General features: G+C 42.5%; 1 protein-coding gene across 4 annotated transcripts in view; it reads right to left on the bottom strand.

Moving 5' to 3' along the window:
- The window catches only part of LOC139423071 (cell adhesion molecule DSCAM-like), a 138,143-nt gene extending 116,640 nt beyond the window's left edge, over positions 1-21,503 (bottom strand). For 3 of the 4 annotated variants that reach the window (XM_071174696.1, XM_071174695.1, XM_071174694.1), the window contains exon 1: positions 20,979-21,503. In XM_071174696.1, the coding sequence (XP_071030797.1) occupies positions 20,979-21,021 (43 nt within the window). In that variant the 5' untranslated portion in view covers positions 21,022-21,503. The remainder of the gene's footprint in view (positions 1-20,978) is intronic. The other variant, XM_071174697.1, reaches the window with a different exon arrangement.
- Positions 21,504-23,663: the final 2,160 nt, after the last annotated feature.

Raw genomic sequence — 23,663 nt, forward strand, 5'->3', positions numbered from 1 at the left:
CCTTTGACAAATCAACTGTACACTTCGGTGTTCCTCAAGGTTCTGTTTTAGGACCACTATTGTTTTCACTATATATTTTACCTCTTGGGGATGTCATTCGAAAACATAATGTTAACTTTCACTGCTATGACCCTGATCTCCCTTTTGACGAACATATCAAGACTGTTTCAAGGACAGCTTTTTTCCATCTACATAACATTGCAAAAATCAGAAACTTTCTGTCCAAAAATTGCAGAAAAATTAATCCATGCTTTTGTTACTTCTAGATTAGACTACTGCAGTGCTCTACTTTCCGGCTACCCGGATAAAGCACTAAATTAACCTCAGTTAGTGCTAAATACGGCTGCTAGAATCCTAACTAGAACCAAAAATGTTGATCATATTACTCCAGTGCTAGCCTCCCTACACTGGCTTCCTGTCAAGGCAAGGGCTGATTTCAAGGTTTTAGTGCTAACCTACAAAGCATTACATGGGTTTGCTCCTACCTATCTCTCTGATTTGGACCTACCGTACATACCTACACGTACGCTACGGTCACAAGACGCAGGCCTCCTAATTGTCCCTAGAATTTCTAAGCAGACAGCTGGAGGCAGGGCTATCTCCTATAGAGCTCCATTTTTATGGAATGGTCTGCCTACCCATGTGAGAGACGCAAACTCGGTCTCAACCTTTAAGTCTTTACTGAAGACTCATCTCTTCAGTGGGTCATATGATTGAGTGTAGTATGGCCTAGAAGTGTGAAAGTGAACGGAAAGGCTCTGGAGCAACGAACCGCCCTTGCTGTCTCTGCCTGGCCGGTTCCCCTCTTTCCACTGGGAAACTTTCTCTGCCTCTAACTCTATTACAGGGGCTGAGTCACTGGCTTACTAGTCCTCTTTCATGCCGTCCCTAGGAGGGGTGCGTCACTTGAGTGGGTTTAGTCACTGATGTGATCTTCCTGTCTGGGATGGCGCCCCCCCTTGGGTTGTGCCGTGGCGGAGATCTTTGTGGGCTATACTCGGCCTTGTCTCAGGATGGTAAGTTGGTGGTTGAAGATATCCCTCTAGTGGTGTGGGGGCTGTGCTTTGGCAAAGTGGGTGGGGTTGTATCCTTCTTGTTTGGCCCTGTTCGGGGGTATCATCGGATGGGGCCACAGTGTCTCCTGACTCAGCCTCCAGTATTTATGCTGCAGTAGTTTATGTGTCGGGGGGCTAGGTTCAGTTTGTTATATCTGGAGTACTTCTCCTGTCTTATCTGGTGTTCTGTGTGAATTTAAGTATGTTCTCTCTAATTCTCTCTTTCTCTCTTTCTTTCTCTCTCTCGGAGGACCTGAGCCCTAGGACCATGCCTCAGGACTACCTGGCATGATGACTCCTTGCTGTCCCTAGTCCACCTGGCCGTGCTGCTGCTCCAATTTCAACTGTTCTGCCTGCGGCTATGTAATCCTGACCTGTTCACCGGACGTGCTACCTGTCCCAGACCTATTATTTGACCATGCTGGTCATTTATGAACATTTTAACATCTTGGCCATGTTCTGTTATAATCTCCACCCGGCACAGCCAGAAGAGGACTGGCCACAGCTCATAGCCTGGTTCCTCTCTAGATTTCTTCCTAGGTTTTGGCCTTTCTAGGGAGTCTTTCCTAGCCAACGTGCTTCAACACCTGCATTGCTTGCTGTTTGGGGTTTTAGGCTGGGTTTCTGTACAGCACTTTGAGATATCAGCTGATGTACGAAGGGCTATATGAATACATTTTATTTGATGTTTATTAATTATGAAATTATGAAAAATATCAAGAACATTCCACCCATGAGAACACTAGAGGGCTATTTTGTCATTTGACAACAGGAAAAGCCTATGACCCAGCCATATTCAGCTGTAATAGCTGAATGACCAGGTCAAATGTATGTAAATTAACAAGCTAAAACTTATCTTATTATTACCACATTATCATCACTTTATTCCGTGCTGTAATGTAAAGTCCTACCACAACCACACACATCATAAAGCACTTAGCTGTCTCTTATGACCAAGACTTTAGCTGTATTAACTGAATGACCAAGTCAAATTGAGCTAAATCAACAGTGTTTACCAAAACAGCCCCTGTGTGTTTGGGTGGGGCTGGCAGTGAAGTTCTAGAGGGTGTTTGTGTGTGTTTTATGTGACCCCTCTGAATAATAATCTCATTAGCAGCAGTAATAAAGCAGTCAGATCACTGAAGTATAAACAGTTGTTTTACAGAGTAGCAGCGCCACTTCTGAGAATCTATTGATAATAACGAGAGGATAGCAGCCAGGGAAAGATCAAAACCAGGCCGTGGGAAACTTAAAAAGACAGATCAAAGATGAATGTGTATCCTATCAATACACAGCCATCAGCATGGGAAAGACAACAGACCTGCCTGCCTGCCTGCCTGTCTGTCTGTCTGTCTGCATTTGCAACACTTTGGTCCACTTTTGGTCTGAAAGACTACTACAGCCTACTATAGGTTTTGAATCTCATTTATGCTCCACAATTTGGCTATTCATTAATTTCCCTTTAGAAATGTATATAATAAGGAATGATGTGCCCGTGCCGCACACAAATGGACTGATTCTTTGGTACAAACATTGCTTGCTAACCCTGTGCTATCGCTAATCCCATCAAGCATCATGCATGCCCTGTATTAGGCTTATATAAAATGCCAGAGTCTGTTTACCATTGTTTCGTCTTTGTTTGGTATTGCCGATCCGTTCAACTTACCACCGCTGAACTCAACTGGCTTGCTAGGTGAGTGTGCGCCAGTCATGTGGCTTTACCCACAGGTATCGCCTGCCTCTCATTAATTGTTTTCTCTCATTTCAGGGGTGTTTTGAAAGTTGATTGTAAGCGCTAATGTTTGTGTCTTTGTTTTCAATAACGTGTTATGTAAGCTATTGGCCATTGTTATGTTGAGTTCGCATTAAATAAACTTTTTATTTCTCACATGCGCCAGGTGTACGTACACCTTACCGTGAAACTCTTACTTGCAAACACTTAACCAACAATGCAGTTCAAGAAATAGAGTAAAGAAAATATAAAAAATTCTATAAAAAGTAACACAATAAAATAACAATGACGAGGCTATATGCAGGGGGTACCGTTACCGAGTCAATGTGTGAGGGTACAGGTTAGTCGAGGTAATTTGTACATGTAGGTAGGTCATAAAGTGACTATGCATAGATAATAAACAGTGAGTAGCAGCAGTGTAAAATCAAAGGGGGGGGGGGGGTCTTAAGGCTTGGGTGTAGAAGCTGTTAAGGAGGCTTTTGGACCTAGACTTGGGCTCTGGTACCACTTGCCGTGTGGTAGGGTTAGGTGTTCCTTTTGTCCAGGTGGGAATGGGCAGTGTGGAGTGAGATTGAGATTGCATCATCTGTGGATCTGTGGGGGCAGTATCCAAATTAGACTGGGCCTAGGATTTCTGGGATGATGGTGTTGATGTGAGTCATTACCAGCCTTTCAAAGCACTTCATGGCTACAGACGTGAGTGCCACGGGTCGGTAGTCATTTAGGCAGGTTACTTTAGCTTTCTTGGGCACATGGACTATGGTGATCTGCTTGAAACATGTAGGTATTACAGACTCAGTCAGGGAGAGGTTGGAAATGTCCGCGCATGCTCTGAGTACACATCCTGGTAATTCGTCTGGCCCAGCGGCCTTGTGAATGTTGACCTGTTTAAAGGTCTTGCTCACATCGGCTACCGAGAGCGTGATCACACAGTCGTCTGGAACAGATGGTGCTCTCATGCATGCTTCAGTGTTGCTTGCCTTGAAGCGAGCATAAAAGGCATTTAGCTCGTCTTGAAGGCTTGCATCACTGGGCAGCTCACGGCTGAGTTTCCCTTTGTGGTGCCAGGACAACAATCTCTCCCTCAATGTGAGAAGACAAAGGAGCTGACCGTGGACTACAGGAAACGGAGGGCTGAACACTCCCCCAGTCACATCGACAGGGCTGTAGTGGAGCAGGTAGAGAGCTTCAAGTTCCTCTGTGTCCACATCACAAAGGACCTATCATGGTACAAACACACCAACACAGTCGTGAAGAGGGAACGACAATGCCTCTTTCCCATCGGGTGTCTGAAAAGATTTTGCAGAGGCACTTCAGATCCTCAAAAGGTTCTACAGATGCAGCATTGAGAGCATCTTGACTGGCTGCATCACCGCCTGGTATGACAACTGCTCATCATGCGACTGCAAGGCACTACAGAGGGTAGTGGTTATGGCCCAGTACATCCCTGGGGCCAAACTCCCTGCTATCCAGGACCTCTATAGCAGGCGGTGTCAGAGGAATGCACAAAAAAAAAAGAAAAACTCCAGCTACCCAGGCCATAAATGGTTTTCTCTGCTACCACACGGCAAGTGGTACCGGAGCGCCAAGTCTGGGACCAAAAGGCACCTGAACAGGTTCTACCCCCAAGCCATAAGACTGCGGAACAGTTAATCAAATGGTTACCGTGAATATTTACATTGACCACCTTTATTATTTATTGCGTTGACTCCTTTTCACTGCTCTATGCACACACACTAGACTCTACCCACACCCTCACACGTAGTACACTGACACTCCAACACACACATACACACACACACTACATATGCTCACATACACAAAACACACACATGCATATTGACCCCCCCCCACACACACACTCACAGATAGACACACTTTCACATTCTTCACATGCTACTGCTGCTCTGTTTATTATATATCCTGATTGCCTAGTCACTTTTACCCCTTTTACCCCTACCTACATGTACATACTGTACTTTTTACTTCCGGCGCCGACAGAGATGGCCGCCTCGCTTCGCGTTCCTAGGAAACTATGCAGTTTTTTGTTTTTTTACGTGTTATTTCTTACATTGGTACCCCAGGTCATCTTAGGTTTCATTACATACAGTCGAGAAGAACTACTGAACATCTCATATGTATATACTGCACTCAATACCATCTACTGTATCTTGCCTATGCCGCTCTGTACCATCACTCATTCATATATCTTTATGTACATATTCTTTATCCCCTTACACTTGTGTCTATAAGGTAGTAGTTTTGGAATTGTTAGCTAGATTACTTGTTGGTTATTACTGCATTGTCGGAACTAGAAGCACAAGCATTTCGCTACACTCGCATTAACATCTGCTAACCATGTGTATGTGACAAATAAAATTTGATTTGATTTGATTTGATTTGTATTACCTCAATTACCTCAACTACCTCATTCCCCTGCACATTGACTCGGTACTGGTACACATTGACTCGGTACTCTCTCTACCGCACCTGCTGTCTCTAACTCTGAATGATTAGCTATGAAAAGCCAACTGACATTTACTCTTGAGGTGCTGACCTGTTGCACCCACTACAACCACAGTGATTATTATTATTTGACACTGGTGATCATCTATGAACGTTTGAACATCTTGGCCATGTACTGTTATAATCTCCACCCGCCACAGCCAGCAGAGGACTGGCCACCCCTCAGAGCCTGGTTCCTCTCTAGGTTTCTTCCTATGTTCTGGCCTTTCTAGGGAGTTTTACCTAGCCACCGTGCTTCTACAGTACATCTGCATTGCTTGCTGTTTGGTGTTTTAGGCTGGGTTTCTGTATAGCACTTTGTGACATCGGCTGATGTAAAAAGGGCTTTGTAAATAAATTGGATTGATTGATTGATTGACGACTTGTGTATAGTCTCATTGTTGTTTTTATTGTGTTCTATTTTCTTTTCATTAACCAAATATTTGCCTTACCTTTTAACTGCATTGTTGCGAATGGGATCATAGGTAAGCATTTCACTGTAAAGTATACACCTGTTGCATTCGGCCCATGTGACCAATACAATATACAACCAATTTTGATTGATTTGATTGATTTTATCTGTACAGTACATACATTTTCATTGGTTTTGGTTTTGGTTTTAGATGTGAAGGAATCAATGCAACATAGCCAGGGAAGAGCCAGGTTTGACTTGAGTAGGAAAAACACTTTAATTGTAAAAAGCTTCTAGGACCAACCCAACCACCCATGACTGAACACACACACAACCTTACTGTGTCTACTAGGGCAGGGCCACCTGGGGATGCATCAGGACACACGCACCCACTCACGTACATGTACTCTATGTATGTACTGTTCACATGCATGCACAACCTGCGGTTCTATTTTATGTCTGGCCTGACACATTCAGAACAACTCAAATCTCTCCTAACCTTCTCTTCATCCAACAAGTTCACACAGTCTCATGTCAGAATTCAAGGTTAAGTTAAAGGCCTTTACTCCGAAATCTTAAGGTTAGATGTTAACTCAGAATGGTCAAGGGGGATGGTTAATGTTTGGGACAAACTTTTTATTGCTGGATTCGAGCATGCAACCTTTTGCGGCAGAGGCAGATGCTTAAGGCCTCTCTCTCGCTCTCTGTCACACACACACACACACACACACACACACACACACACACACACACACACACACACACACACACACACACACACACACACACACACACACACACACACACACACCTTTCACTGACCTGTCAGTCATCCCTACAACCTCTCTAAAATCCACCACACGCTCAGCGAACTGCACCTTTAATCGACATCATTTTTCCATGAGCCAAACCACAAAGAAGAAAAAATTGATACTGTTCAATAATGCATCCAACATATCTATAATGAATGGGGCTTTTTTTATTTCCCTCTATCAGCAAAGCTGAGGGGACTGAGGGTTTGGCTGGTTTGGCTGTTGGAGTTGGAAGAGGGCCTTCTCTTGGTGTAAAATAATAGATGGCTCTGTAGTTGTGTCACTCTCTGTTGGAGAAGGCCCATAGTGAATGCACTGATCCTGGATTGCTGGTGACTCTAATGCACTCTCCCTGTCCTGTCCGCTCAGGTCTGGCTCTGGGTGCTTCCTGTCTGTTACATTGCTATGGGCCTGCCTGACAGCTCAAGGGCACAAAACATCACCTACTTCTCTGCTCCACTGCTGCTTTCAAAACCACCTAGGCAATTTTTTAAAGTAAATGTAGGATCAATACTGATAGAGGTAACAGCAACATAAATAGGCCCATGCATTAGCAGCTAGCCTATTGATGCTTCAGTGGCTCCATTCTGCACATGTGTTTACCTCCATCAAACAACACCCACCCAACAACAGATGATAGTCAAGCTACTCAATTTTCCTAATTTCAGCTACTGATTACTTACATCCTTCTTTTAATATTTTAGCGGCAAGTAGCCTGGTGGGTAGGAGCATTGAGCCAGTAACTGAAAGGTTGCTGGATCGAATCCCTGAGCCGACATGGTAAAAATCTGTTCTTAATCCCCAACAACTGCTCCCTGGGCATGGATGTTGATAAAGGCAGCACCCTGTACCTCTCTGATTCAGAGGCATTGGGATAAATGCAGAAGATACATTTCAGTTGAATGCCTTCATTTGTACAACTGACTAGGTGTCCTCCATATTCACAAGTGTGTTCAACAGTATCTCGCCATCCCTTGACCTCCATACAGTGAGCTAGCAATTGGCCATATTATGTCCTCCAGTCAATTCCTAAGGCTAGGCTGTCTGAGTGCTAGTGGCTGTAGTATTGCTGGTTGGCTGTTAGTCATGACCATGCTTGGTGAGGACAGAGCAGGGCAAGGCTCTGTCTGTCTGTGTGTGTGTGTGGTGTGGTCTGGTCCATTGCTGGGCATCCCCAGTGGCAAACAGTGACTGTGGCACACTGACAGGCCATGTCTGGAGCTGCAGGTAATTAAGCCAGAGCGCTTCAGGAGAGAGAAGGGGGTGGATGAGGGGGGTTCGGGATGGACAGGGTCCTGTGGCAGTGAGTAAGCACACCCCCTTCCCCCTCCTGCCCCCAGGGCTTACACGGCAAGAGGCGCGTTGCTACAGCCCAGGAACGAAAGGGCCCTTGCCTGCCTACCACTGCTGCTGACTAACTCCCCGGCTCCCAATTTGCTCTCATGAATAATACTGAGCAGCATGCTTAGTGGCACTCTGCTTCAGCGCTATGTAAAACCAATGATATCCTCCTCTCATGTGGATCCTCCTGAGGACGCATGATGAGATGAGGGTCATTCTTGCACTTTTTCTATTTTTTTTATTCAAGTGGGTTAGTTGATGCATCTGAATGCTCATTTCCATGAGCAGGGAACAGGAATGAGGAGAGAGGAGATCCTGAGGGGATGCCAGTTAGATCTTAATCAGTTACAGCACTGAGACATTGATGTCTGAATCACAGAGAGGAGAGAGAGAAAGAGAGATAGAGAGAGAGGGACAGAGAGAAAGAAGAGGATAGAGTCTGTGTGAGCGAGAAAGCGAGAGAGAGAGAGAGAGAGAGAGAGAGAGAGAGAGAGAGAGGGAGAAGAGAGAGGACAGGGGAGAGAGAAGAGAGAGAGTGGCAGAGAGCTGGCATGATGAGGAAACAGAAGAACTCTGTTTACTAACGGCTAAACAAGCTCCCTCTACTGACGATATAAATCTGAACGTGCACGTAAACAAAATAAACTCATTTTCATTTGTCACATGCCTTGAATCTATGCTATCGTGCTCAGAAACCTGCTCCTTTTACTCTCTGTTTTGAACGTGCTAGACGGCCCGTTCATGTAGCCTTTAGCCGTACCCTTATCCTACTTCTCCTCTGTTCCTCTGGTGATTTAGAGGTTAGTCCAGGTCCTGCAGTGCCTAGCTCCACTCCCACTCCCCAGGTGCTCTCATTTGTTGACTTCTGTAACCATAAAAGCCTTGGTATCATGAATGTTAACATAAGAAGCCTACTCCCTAAGTTTGTTTTACTCACTGCTTTAGCACACTCTGCCAACCCAGATGTCTTAGCCGTGTCTGAATCCTGCGTAGGAAAGCCACCAAAAACCCTGAAGTCTCCATCGCTAACTATAACATTTTCCACCAAGATAGAAATGCCAAAGGGGGCGGTGTTGCAATCTACTGCAAAGATAGCCTGCAGAGTTCTGTATTACTATCCAAGTCTGTACCCAAACAATTCAAGCTTCTACTTCTAAAAATTCACCTTTCCAGAAACAAGTCTCTCAAGGTTGATGCTAAATGCATGCTATTCAATAGATCACTGCCCACACCTGCCCGCCAGTCCAGCATCACTACTCTGGACGGCTCTGACTTAGAATACGTGGACAACTACAAATACCTGGGTGTCTGGTCAGACTGTAAACTCTCCTTCCAGACTCACATTAAGCATCTCCAATCCAAAATTAAACCTAGAATCGGCTTCCTATATCGCAACAAAGCATCCTTCACTCATGCTGCCAAACATACCCTCGTAAAACTGACCATCCTACCGATCCGCGACTTCAGTGATGTCATCTATAAAATAGCCTCCAACACTCTACTCAACAAACTGGATGCAGACTATCACAGTGCCATCCGTTTTGTCACCAAAGCCAAATACACTGCCCACCACTGCGACCTGTACGCTCTCGTTGGTTGGCCCTGGCTTCATACTTGTCGCCAAACCCACTGGCTACAGGTTACCTACAAGTCTGATAGGTAAAGCCACACCTTATCTCAGCTCACTGGTCACCATAGCAGCACCCACTCGTAGCACGCGCTCCAGCAGGTATATCTCACTGGTCAACCCCAAAACCAATTCCTCCTTTGGTCACCTTTTATTCCAGTTCTCTGCTGCCCATGACTGGAACGAACTGCAAAAATCTCTGAAATTGGAGACTCTCATCTCCCTCACTAGCTTTAAGCACCAGCTGTCAGAGCAGCTCACAGATCACTGCACCTGTACATAGATGGGCTGTTTACAGATGGGCTATCTACATACCTCATCCCCACACTGTATTTATTTATTTATCTTGCTCCTTTGCACCCCAGTATGTCTACTTGCACATTCATCTTCTGCCGGTCTACCATTCCAGTGTTTAATTGCTATATTGTAATTACTTCGCCACCATGGCCTATTTATTTTCTTAACGTACCTCATTTGCACTCACTGTATATAGACTTTTTTATTTTATTTTGTTCTACTGTATTATTGACTGTATGCTTTGTTTATTCCATGTGTAACTCTGTGTTGTTGTATGTGACGAATTGCTATGCTTTATCTTGGCCAGGTCGCAGTTGCAAATGGGAACTTGTTCTCAACTAGCCTACCTGGTTAAATAAAGGTGAAATTAAAAACATTTAAAAAAAATGTTGACCTGTTTAAAGGTCTCGCTCACATCGGCTACGGAGAGCGCAATCTCACAGTCATCCAGAACTGCTGGTGCTCTCATGCATGCTTCAATGTTGATTGCCTAGAAGGGAGCATAAAAGGGATTTATCCCATCTGGTAGGCTCACGTCACTGGGCAGCTCGCGGATGGGTTTCCCTTTGTAGTCCATAATAGTTTGAAAGCCCTGCCACATCCAACAGGCATCACAGCCGTACTATTATGATTCAATCTTGGTCCTGTATTGACACTTTGCCTGTTTGGTGGTATGTCTGAGGACATAGTGGGATTTCTTATAACCATACAAATTAGTGTCCCGCTCCTTTAACTTGGTGTGGATGTTGCCTGTAATCCATGGCTTCTGGTTGGGATATGTACTTACGGTCACTGTAGGGGACGACGTCGTCGATGCACTTATTGATGAAGTTGTTACTGAGGTGGTATACTCCTCAATGCAATTTGACGAATCCCTGAACATATTTCAGTCTGTGCTAGCAAAACAGTCCTGTAGCTTAGCATCATCGTCATCTGACCACTTCAGTATTTAACGAGTCACTGGTACTTTGTGATTTAGTTTTTGCATGTAAGCAGGAATCAGGAGGATAGAATTATGGTCAACTTTGCCAAATGTAGGGCGAGGGAGAGCTTTGTATGTGTCTTTGTGTGTGGAGTAAAGGTGGTCTAGAGTTTTTTGTCCTCTCGTTGCACATGTGACATGCTTGTAGATATTAGGTAAAACAAATTTAAGCTTGCCTTCATTAAAGTCCCCGGCCACTAGGAGCGTCGCTTCTTGATGAGCATTTTCTTGTTTGCTAATGGTCTTATACAGTTTGCTGAGTGCGGTCTTAGTGCCAGCCTCAGTTTGTGATGGTAAATAGACAGCTACGAAAAATAAAGATGAAACTCACTTGGTAGGTAGTGTGGTCTACATCTTATCATGAGCTACTCTACCTCAGGTGAGCAATACCACGAGACTTCGCTAAGATTAGACATCGCGCACCAGCTGTTATTGACAAATAGACACACACCACTAACCATCGTCTTACCGGAGGTCATTGTTCTGTCTTGTGGATGCATGGAAAACCTAGCCAACTGTATATTATCTGTGTCGTCGTTCAGTCATGACTCGGTGAAACATAAGATATTACAGTTTTTAATGTCCCGTTGGTAGGATAGTCTCGAACAGAGCTCATCCAGCAGTTTATTCTCCAGTGATTGCATGTTGGCCAATAGAACGGATGGTAGAGGAGGGTTACCCACTCGCCGAAGAATTCTCACAAGGCACCCGGATATACGCACCCTGTATCTCAGTCTTTTCTTCATGCGAATGATGAGGCTTTGGGACTGGTCCGGGAACATCAGTATATACTTTGCATTCTGATATCCAGAAGATATTTTCGGTCATAAGAGACGGTAGCAGAAACACTATGTACAAAATAAGTAACAAACAATGCGAAAAAACACACAAAATAGCACAATTGGTCAGGAGCCTGTAAAACGGCAGCCATCCCCTCCAGCGATATTCTAAAATCTCACATATTGGTCATGACGACCTTATAAGAAACATACATCTGACAACATTCGGAATGACATTCTTTGGAAAAAGTTTCTAAAGCACACTACAGAGATGTTTAATGACAACTATGAGTGTGCATCTCTTCCAGTTCAAAGTATGAATCAGAGCTTGTTTTGTTGACATGAGTCTCCCTCAATGTAAAAGACTAGAAGAGTCAGATCAAAATAAGTCATCAAACCCCAAACCAAAAGTTATGAGTATCTGGGTACGAAAGGACTGTGTACAGTGACTAACAATTCTCTCATAGGACAAGACTCAAAGGACAGTCTGACAAACATGCCTTTGATAGGCCAGTCAATTTGAGCCTGTGAGTCTTATTGGTGCAGGGAGATCAGGTGAGATTAATGCTATAGGTTCTATTGGATATTGGATCCAGTAGGTAGGGATGAACAGGGAGATTTTGTGGAATAGAAGAGGCTGGATAATATAACAGACATCCTTAAGAACATCCATGTGGTGTGCAGCACCAAGGCTTCAGCTGAGGGAGTAGATGCAAGCAGTTGACAGATAATCACAGTGAGCAATAATTGACTATAAATGGTTAAATGTATCGGGGAGACACATATTTCTTGCTCGTTTTTGAAGAAACAAGCCTGAAACAATGAACAAAGACTGTTGACATCTAGTGGAAGCCATAGGAATTGTAATCTGGGAGCTGGAATTACATAGAACCCATAGCTTTCCAGTATAAGAGCCTGGGAGTTCAAAAAAAATCCTGGTTGGTTTTTCTTTGGAATTTGCTATATCAATTGTGTTATAGTCTCAGACATTATTGTAACATTGCTATAAACTGCAAAGTGTTTTCTATCCAATTATATCAATTATATGAGTATCCTGGCTTCTGGGCCTGAGTAACAGGCAGTTTACTTTGGGCACGTCAGTCAGGCGGAAATTCAGGAAAATAGACCCTAGCTCTAGGAAGTTAAGAACATCCATGTGGTGTGCAGCACCAAGGCTTCAGCTGGGGGAGTAGATGCAAGCAGTTGACAGAGAATCACCGTGAGCATTAATTATAAATGGTTAAAATGGTTAAATGTATCGGGGAGACACATGTCCTTTTCAATGCAAGTTAGGGTTTATGGAAAACTGTATTGATGGTTAACCTTACAGATGCTGTATAGTAGCTGCCTCTTTTTATATGGCGTGCTCAAAATAGGCAGCCACAGGAACAACAAAAAGGTGTACAGGAATAATGTATTAAACATTGCAAATATAGAAGCTGCATCTTTTTGGTGTTAAAGAAATGTGCAGCCACAGAAACAAAAAGCTATGAACAGTTAGCCATAGTAGCTAGAGGCTGTCACGAGAATAGGGCAAATCAAAGTCCTGGGGTTAAAAGGGATTGTGCGTCAGATAACTAGACATCATTGCCTTCCCTCCCGTTCACAGCCATTCTCTGATGCTTCAGGAAACATGCCCTTCTCTCTCTCCCCTCCCTCTCCTTTCTACCGCTCCCTCTCCCCCACCCTCTCCACTTGCTTCACAGGCAGGGCTACTCCATCTTGAGTAAGCATACTGCAGCAGAGTCGTCTCTAATACCACAGTGGGAGACAGAGTCAGGTAGCTTTTCTTTGTGTGTGTGTGTGTGTGTGTATGCGCGTGCGTGTGTGTGTGACCAAGCATTGGAACCTGCCCTTCAAAAATGCAGGTGTCCCGGTCAGAGAACACCTGAAATTGTCCCCAACAGGAGGGGTGGATTCTAGGGGACACACAGGACACTGTCCTCATCAGTGATATTATCAACAGGACCCAACCTCACAACAATATAATAATTGTAATGGACACTGAGGGAACACAAGATTGGTGGACATTCACTACGACAATGATGACAGCAAGCTGCATTCAGGCTTTTCTTTACTCTACTCACTGCAAAAATAGGCTACACTAATATTTATTTACAATTTTAGGTGTTCTTTGACTGGGACACCTGCTTTTTTTATTGGCTTAATGTGATATACATTAAGACAATTTACATTTTTGGTTAACTTATCTAAATAAATGCAATCTAAATAAAAAATAATGTTTATTTCTATCTGGATGGTGTGCCTCAGTCATTCTCTGGTCATCCCTCCCTTCCTCTGTCATGTCTGTTTACATAGTGACAGGAGACGTTAGCTCTGCAAAGCTATGCTACCAAGTGGACATAAACGTATTCAGACCGTTTAGTGCTCAGGATTAATCAAATTATAATTTAATCATCTGATCAAACAGCAATTAGCATAATCACTTCTGGGGAAGGCCTGATAGAATGGAGACTGAAACAGATTTGACCCAGAGCTAGCAACACTTTAATGAGACATTTGTGGAAAATCTTTGAAAATGTTACACATTTCTGGCCACAGAAATTGTGCCGATTTTTTTGCATACTAATCAGGGCTTGTCGGATATGCCTCAACGCATCTAATAGTCAGTCGAGCAGCTAACAATCCCTGGCTGAATAAGACAAACAGGCATCACTTCACACACTGAAACAATAAAACACACTAACCTTGTGTGTTGCTTCGTTTCAATTGGATATATTTAAATGTGCTAATTTAATGCATTATACTCAAACGTAAAGGAGGGACCTGTACCCCCGCACGTTGACTTGGTACCGGTAACCCCTGTATATAGCCTCGTTATTGTTATGTAATTTTCTTGTTTTACTTTTTAATTGTATATATTTTTTTACTTTCGTTTATTTAGTAAATATTTTCTTAACTCTATTTCTTGAACTGCTTTGTTGGTCAAGGCCTTGTAAGTAAGCATTTCAAGGTAAGGTTGTATTCGGAGCTCTTTCATTAGAAGCATTTCTATGGACTGAAGACAATTGAAACGTCTGACAAAAAATCATTCAAACTGGCTACACAGCTTTTTTGCTTTTTCCATAATACTGGTGCAATACGACAACAATGTATACCATTGTCTTTCTTTAATGGGCTACATTGTATTGCAATATATTGTACTCAAGGTTATCAACTCTAGTGTTATTCACCTACAGAAAAAGAAGAATGTGATCTGTGTAGATGCATAAGCCACCTCACCTGCCTCCCACGTCAACTCAGGAGATCAATCACTTTTGCATAGCGGGATACCTGTCCCATGTGTTATAAATGAGCCTGACCTGGTGTGAGCGTGCGTGTGTGTAGAAAACCCCAAAGCCTGAGTCTTTCTGTAGAGGTCATTTGGCACTCCTTCCACTACCCCTGTGACAGACTTTAAAAATGGTCTCCCAAAAATAGCTCTGCAGTGTGTGTGGACGTGCACCACATTACATACAGAAACCCACCGGGCAGGAACCTCTTCGCCTGGCAACCCCTGTCTCCAGATCTGGCTACCCGGACACAGCCCTTATCTCAGGAAGGACTGTTGGCACTGTTGTTCTAATGCTTGTTCAAAATAGCAGATACGTCTATAGTACAGTGCCATGGTGATGTCCCAGAGGGCATGAGTGAGCATGTGAGAACAAATCAAGACTTTAGCCGGAAACTTTATATGTCAACTGATGCTCACGCTGCTCCTGTTGGATTATGGATATATGGATTAAATGTCCATGGCCAAGTCTACAGTATACTGTAGGCTATGTGTGTGTGTTGGCTTCAGCACCAGTCCCTTTTCAACCTGACATGGTATATAACATACCCTCAAAGTCAAAACAACTCATCCTGTGTACTCAAAATATGTACCTTTCAGGCCTCAATCTATAATTATATTGTAGCTGAAGGGGTATGCTGTATCTCAAAGGAAAAAGAGGGCCTATGAACAAGGAAAGCATTCCCTTTCGCTAGATAAAATCTTATACAACATTGACAAACTGGTAGTTCTGAGAAATACATGCTGCACAGTACAACAATCAAATGTAAGAAAAAAAGTCCAAGCAGGACACTTGTCTTGTGAATATACAGTAGGGCCCACGGTATCCCCACTTGTAGGCTAGCTGGGCCACATTTAGTTCAGTTCCTGCCTTCCTGAAGGGTCAGGGCATTAGCCACTGTCCCACTTTAACATGGAAACAGTAGCATGCCAGCTAAGTGGAAAACAAATGACGTAGGCTATCTACTAACTACTGTTGTTTTATTCATTCACAGATATAAAACACCACCTACCAGGAAGAACCTGTGTGTGTGTATGTGCATGTATGTGGGAACCTTGTGTAATAGTTTACTTCCATACAGTGTGTCAAACACCAGTGTGTAACACATGCTGACTCATTCTCTCTCTCTCTCTTTATCTCTCTCTCTTTGCTTAGTTGCACTCCATCATCTCCTTAAGCATTCTGGCCTGGGTTAAAAGAAACAGTTAACATTTCAATGTGCACACATTACCATATGGTTCAGTCTGTTCTGGATATAACAGCCAACTCCAAGCTCAGGGATATGTTAGGAGATGTCATGACATCCATCTTGCACAATGTTTTAGATATTGCAAATACTTGCCATATGCTGATTTTTATGGGAACAATGTATTTTGTAAGGCTTTATTTTATAGTGCTGTTGGTATTTATCTATTAGGTCATTTTTAGATCAAACGTTTTGCTGTTGGAGGAGTATTATAAAATATCACTTTATTCTTGTGCGTGTGTGTTTGTTGCTGTGGCTCTGTCATACAGGCTTGGTTCTACGTGAACTGACAGATATATACCAAAGGACATCACCAGCCAGTTTCCCACTGGCCTGAACATGACCTCCAAACAATGTTGTCTTCTGTTTTTACTAGTTAAATAAAAATGATAATGCAATAATAACTGTTTATTTACAAACTATTCAATGTCTTTCATAAGGTGACATTTAGAAAAGAGAAAAGACCCCAAATCAAATCTATGAGTTGCACAGATGGCGTTTGGAGTGCAGGTTTGTTGATCTTTGATATTTGAAAGAATGACTGGAAAGTAATACACTATTTTGAAAAAATATATATCTGTATCTAGTACAGTAGGATTCAACACAATGGGGATTTGTGTGGGGATATGTGTGTAGATATTCCTGCATTTTGTGATAAATGACATCCATCATTGGCACGTACACTGAGTGTACAAAACATTAAGAACACCTTCCTAATATTGAGTTGCCCCCCCTCACCCAACCCCTTTTTTCCCTCACAACAGCCTCAATTCGTCAAGGCATGGACTCTACAAGGTGTCGAAAGCGTTCCACAGGGATGCTGGCCCACGTTGACTCCAATGCTTCCCACAGTTGTGTCCTGTTGGCTGGATGTCCTTTGGGTGGTGGACCATTCTTCATACACACGGGAAACTGTTGAGCGTGGAAAAACTCATCAGCGTTGCAGTTCTTGACACAAGCCGGTGTGCCTGGCACCAACTACCATACCCCATTTAAAGGCACTTAAATCTTTTGTCTTGCCAATTCACCCTCTGAATGGCACAAATACACAATCCATGTCTCAATTGTCTCAAGGCAACTGAGACAATCCTTCTTTAACCTGTCTTCCTCTACACTGATTGAAGTGCATTTAACAAGTGACATCAAAAAGGCATCATAGCGTTCACCTGGATTCACCTGGTCAGTCTAAGTCTTATGTCATGGAAAGAGCAGGTGTTCTTAATGTTTTGTATACTTACAGGTACATTTACACTCAAAATATAATTGCCCTTTACTTCCACTCACCTGCCCCCATATGCAATGACAAAAACACAGCACCCAATTACTCAGTCAACATGTCTGCTATGATAACACCAAACCTGGGTCTCTCTCTGTGGAGATCTCCCAGATGGGTTGATTAAAATCTCTGTGGTCATGACAGCTTTATCAAGGTTAATCCTGTAGCCTGGTTCCCTGGGCTATTCCTGTTCGAAACGAGCAGTCTAACTGATAGTGACAGCTATTCAGATGCCAGGCCTAGGATAGCTTTAATCTTCTAAATAGGAATCCTCTTGTAGGCCAGCATAGATTAAGGCATTTTCCACATTGGAAGTCTTACTACTGAATGTGTGTTTGAATAAGATGAAAGACACAATTTGGTTATGTTCTGATGGCAAAACACTACTGTCTGTCTGAAAAGTGATAGGGTGAATCCACACTGAGATGGTTCATGTTTGAATTAGCCGAGGTAGGGGGCAAATCCCCCCCCCCCCCCCCCCCACACACACACACACTTACACACAGTGATACTGAGTGCCAATTGAGGAGCATTGTTGTATATTTGCACTGCTTATTAGTGTCCAATTGAGCATGTGTCATATTTGCCCCCTGGCATTGCTGAGCAAAAACAACATTATGCCATTTCCCCAGTCTGTCTCTCCATGGATAGATCTGTTGTTCCCAGTACATTTAATACTGATGCAACAGCACTGGAAACGTGTCATTGACATCAACACTACAATGCTTTTAACTCGTTGCAACTGTGAATTGTTTATGATTGCAAATTGTATCCAAAGACAAGATGAGTTTGCACCTCAGTCTTGAAAACGGAAAGCAGCAAATATATGCAACAGAAAGAGCCCTATAGATTCTGCAGATTTACATGGTCAAATGTCAGGTTGTAGATAAAAAAAGAAAACGTGATCTAACAACTTGTTAATAAATTGCTCCATACCTTTGCATAACTCAAATACTATAAATACACAATCTAATACAAGATCTAAACCAAACAAATAGACATGAACCAAACTATTACTGATTGAGGTAGTCAGTCCTGGAAAAAGAACAGAAACCTGGGAATAACGTATCAGAATGACAGACAACTTACCACCAGAGTAACATCTTTAAAACATGCAAAAATAACCTTCACATATCCTTTCTCTATCTACAACAATATCATAGAGCTGCAGGAGTGATAGGTTTAATCTGTGGGGAAGCACTTCCGGGGTCACCTGCACAGAGTGCGGCCTTGCTCAGACCCAGCCCACACTGCGCCAACACTCATTATCCATGTTTCCATAGAGACCACCTCAGGAGCATGTGCTGCTAGACCAGAACCCTAAAAGCCGTTATGTCTGGAATCCAATCTCGATCACTCTCCGTCTCTCTCTCTCTGCTCAGAAGAGCTAGGCTACACATTGTACTATTCTAATATAGGATAGTGCTGGTGATGGGGATGCTGGTTGGACATTCAAAAAAATACAAATCAGGAAGAAATAGAGCAATATGCAAAGTAGCCTGATATCATAAGAAACACTGCAGTATAAGACCTTTTCAATCTATGACCTATCAGCCATATCTATGATTTATTGATTTAAAAAACACGTCATTTTGAAAGAAAGAAGCATATAAAATGAAATAATATTGTATTGTATATTATTGTATGCCATTCCTGCCCACAAAACAATAATTTCAACAACCTCAAAGATTGACAACGTGCCTCTTGCGTAAACTTAATCTGTCAACAAAGCACAGATCTTCAACATCAGCCATAGACTCCGCATGTATCATATCCACAGTGGTGTTTTCATTCAAAGTTTCCATGCTGAACGCTTCAGGAGCAGCCATTTTACAACGCCAAAGCCTGCATGGTCAAAACACACCATGTGAAGCCATTCAAAAGCTAAAAGAGAGATAGTGCTCTCAGCTCACACTAGGGTTTATTGTAACACATAATGGATTGATATTTGAAATGGACATCATACTATAGAACAGGGACTCTCTCTAGAACCAGTCAGTCCCGCCTCAGTTGTGTTAAAATGCATTTGTACACGTCCCTCACTGCATCACTGTATTTTCTGTGGCAAACCACTACCTCATTCAGCCCTTCAGCATTGCCACAAAATGTTTTTTCTGTCATCTTTGGTTGACGCATCTCTCTCCCCTCAGTTTACATGCATCTGTCCACTTTAATTTTAACCCCCACTCCATCCATCCATCTTTAAAAAGATCCTCTAAACGTCCAATTTGTCTCTGGATTATTTCTCCCCCCCCCCACAAACACCCCCAACCCCTTGTCCTCCTCAACCTCCTTCTCCTTCTCCCCCCACCCCCCTCTCTCTCACACACACCCTTCTTGTACTCGCTAAGCGTTCAGGCAGCCCCAACCCAAAAGCACATTTGCCTCTTATCAAATCCATATTTTTAAGGAATTACAGGCCAATCACTTTTGCATTGTGTAAAACAAAAGGATTGTGTTCAACTGTTTCAGGGGGAACACAGGGAAATGAGCAACAAGGGGCTTGCCTCAACTGTTTTTTTTTAAAATCCTGATGCCTCCATGTTTGTACTTCTAATATGGTGGGTGTAGCTCCATAAAAAAAAAGACAGCACAACCTGAGTTATTTCCTTTTTCACTATTATCTCACAGGATACCTTCTGATTTGATAGAAATAAAGAGATGATCTTATGCACATATTAATTCAGTTAATCAATGGAATATTTTAGTGAATTGTATTCTCATATAAAACATTAATTGGCCTATTAAATTTCCCATAGCAAATAAGCATGTTTTGTCCCTAATGAAAACCCTTTTAAAATATCAATATACCCTATGTGCCTAGGGGAAATCATTGCATTTTATTGTCACAATTAAGTGGCATACTATTTAAGTGTAATTCACATGTGATTATGCTGTTATGAATGAATATATAGAATTCCTAATTGTATTGATGTTAATATGCAAATGAGCTACGATAATAACTAATTGGAAATAATTAAAATAAAACAAAATCTGATATTACTTTAAACATGAAGTTACCCTTCCCCAAAAAATGTTTTATCAAAATATACACTCACAATCAATTTCATTAGATACAAATATGGGGATAATGTACAATTAGACAAAATTGAAATAAGGTTACTTATTATTGAAGTGTAACCTGCGAAATGTATCAAAACGATACCTGCATTTAGTTCATATTTTCATATCAAGCCATCGCCATATACTGTAGCCTGTGCACTATTACACTACTCTAGAAATGTCTTACTATAAAATATTATGTTAATCGCCCAAAAGAACAAAGTAGAGTCTAGTTTTTGTTCAGTGTTTTTAATCAGTGTTTTCACATAGTTGTATCCAACTATAGGTATTAGGTAGCCAAATTAACCGGGATGTGACTGGCAGGCTCAGCTCAGCCAGCACTGCTTCTGCTGCCCAATCCAACCGCTCCTCAATTGGGCTCTCAGGACATACCAACAACTATTTACTATATCATTTTACCATAAAATAAGTCATATTATTCCGCAAATAATTAAGATGGGCTATATCTGGTAAGTTTTGCTCAGAGGACAATTAACATTAAATTAACATTTCCAGAGCATGTCTTTAATGAAGTTAATTTTAAATAGCACAACTTACCATTCAAGATGCACTGGAAAAAGATGACAGCCAATATCCACATGCCCCGCACCGTTCAATATCCAAGCTATGCTTTTTCTTTTTTTCAATCCACACACTTTCTTCCTTAAGTTTTCTTTATATTTCTTCAATATGCCAGTTGCAATGAACGATGGTCTGTACAAATCAGTATCTCTCTCTCTCTTTCTCTCTCTTCGCGTTGGGAAGAGGAGGTATGAGCTTCTGGTGATTGTCTTATGATATGAGCTTAGATCCAACTGTACGTCTCTCTTGAAGTGGCCACGCCGTGCCTTAGTGCAGCCTTCCCCGCTTCTGGGCGCGATGCTCTGCGGGGTACATGTGGGTCTCGCCTCCTTGAGCTCTGGTCCAGGTGAGTGCGGTTGAGTCAGAGCGGAGACTGGAGGCTGAAGACGCATACGACACGAGGAGGGACAAGCGCAATATGCACAGGTGGAATTCCCAAATGAAATTCAAAGAAAATAAATAATTAAGTTAAAACAATTCGAATTAGTCTACAAAATAAGGAAAACACTATGAATAAATAATGAGACAAAAAAGTTTCCAGTGAAAAATATGCATACATTTGGATTGGATAAAAAATTACGTATGAATTTGTAAGCAGGAAGCAATAGTTGTTAGCTGTACTGAAAACTCATTCCCTTTTCGCCGCCTCTCTCCATCCAGCAAGCAACAAGCACACGCATCTTCCCGCAGCCGTACAAATCACACTGGTCCCTGTGCTAACCTTCCCTGGCTCAGAGCATTATGGAATAACTCTCGCCTCCTCCTTCGCGGCCGCGGCCGCTTTTCTTCTTCATTGCCTTAAAGGTGCAGCAGTTCGCCACTCCACCCCTTGTGCTGTGCGCTAGATTGCATACAGGGGTTGCCTCCACTTTATGAGAGAGAGGATACCAAGGTGTCCAACATTGGTATATAAGGACATTATTATTGCCTACATTAAACTAATCGAGTTATAATTAGCCCAATGATTGTTGTAGATGCTATCGGCTAGGAATGGGGTGATGAGAAAGGCGTGATACACACCTGGCTAGACTGACATTCATTTTAGAAGAAAAAACCTTGAAATGGTTTTAATTGGAGGACATCAAATCATGTCCTTTAATGTGTTAATGTGTTTTTTAATGTGCCCTGCGGGAGTGTTGGGATTCAGCCAGCCTTTGACTGCATTCATCAATTGACCTTGACGAATATGAGCAGAGGCCTCTCTTGCAGTAGGGGCATCGACAGCGGCCATGTCAGGAACCACGTGCATCTAACCGACTAGGGAGACCAAACGTTAGATTGGAAATGTATCCATTTGCCGATAGCTATGATACTGCACACTCAAAATGGTCACTGAATAGATGGATAAGAATAGCCTCTACTGCAGTTTGTTAATGTGGAAGTAGGCTACCATAGCCTACTCCCCTCAGCCTCTCTCTTACCAGCAAAAAAACAACATGTTTTCTTCTGTCATGTGCTGCACAACGTCTCATGGTTTCCCTCATGTCACGTGAAAAGGAGGGTCGGGAAAATGTCCTTTCAAGGCTGTGAGGTAACCTATTGAACAGAATGCAGTGGTGTTGAAAGAAAAATAGCCACGTGAATGTAATTTCCAATAACTGGGCATCTTTTGGATTGTCAAGATAATCAAACAGAAATTAAAATAGATTTAGCCTAATATACAGTGCCTTCGTAAAGTATTCAGACCCATTGACTTTTCCCACATTTTGTTACCTTACAGCCTTATTCTAGAATGTATGAAACATTGTTTTATCTTCAGCAATCTACAAACAATACCCCATAATGACAAAGCCAAAAACTAAATATAAATACCTTATTTACATACTGTACAGTACCATTCAAAATAATTAGACACACCTACTCATTCAAGGGTTTTTCTTTATTTTTACTCATTTCTACAATGTACAATAATAGTGAAGACATCAAAACTATGAAATAACACATATGGAATCATGTCGTAACAAAAAAAGTGTTAAACAAATTTAAATTAATTTTACATTCTTCAAAATAGCCACCCTTTGTCTTGATGACAGCTTTGTACACTCTTGGCATTCCCTCAACCAGCTTCACCTAGAGTGCGTTTCCAACAGTCTCGAAGGAGTTCCTACATATGCTGAGCATTTGTTGGGTGCTTTTCCTTTACTCTGCGGTTTTACTCTTCCCAAACCATCTCAATTGGCTTAAGGTCGGTGATTGTTGAAGCCAGGTTATCTGATGCAGCATACATAGCATCACTCTCCTTCTTGGTCAAATAGCCCTTACACAGCCTGGAGGTGTGTTAGGTCATTGTTCTGTTGAAAAACAAATTATAGACCCACTAAGCGCAAACCAGATGGGATGGCACATCGCTGCAGAATGCTGTGGTAGCCATGCTGGTTAAGTGTGCCTTGAATTCTAAATAAATCACTGACAGTGTCACCAGAAAAGCACCCCCACACCCTCACACCTCCTCCTCCATGCTTCACTGTGGGAACCACACATGTGGAGGAGATCATCCGTTCACCTACTCTGCATCTCACAAAGACACGGTGGTTGGAACCAAAAATCTCAGACAAAAGGACAGATTTCCACCAGTCTAATGTCCATTGCTCGTGTTTCTTGGCCCAAGCAAGTCTCCTTATTATTGGTGTCTTTTAGTAGTGATTTCTTTGCAGCAATTTG

Source organism: Oncorhynchus clarkii, chromosome 12 (genome assembly GCF_045791955.1).
Source record: "Oncorhynchus clarkii lewisi isolate Uvic-CL-2024 chromosome 12, UVic_Ocla_1.0, whole genome shotgun sequence".
Taxonomy (NCBI): Eukaryota; Metazoa; Chordata; class Actinopteri; order Salmoniformes; family Salmonidae; genus Oncorhynchus; species Oncorhynchus clarkii.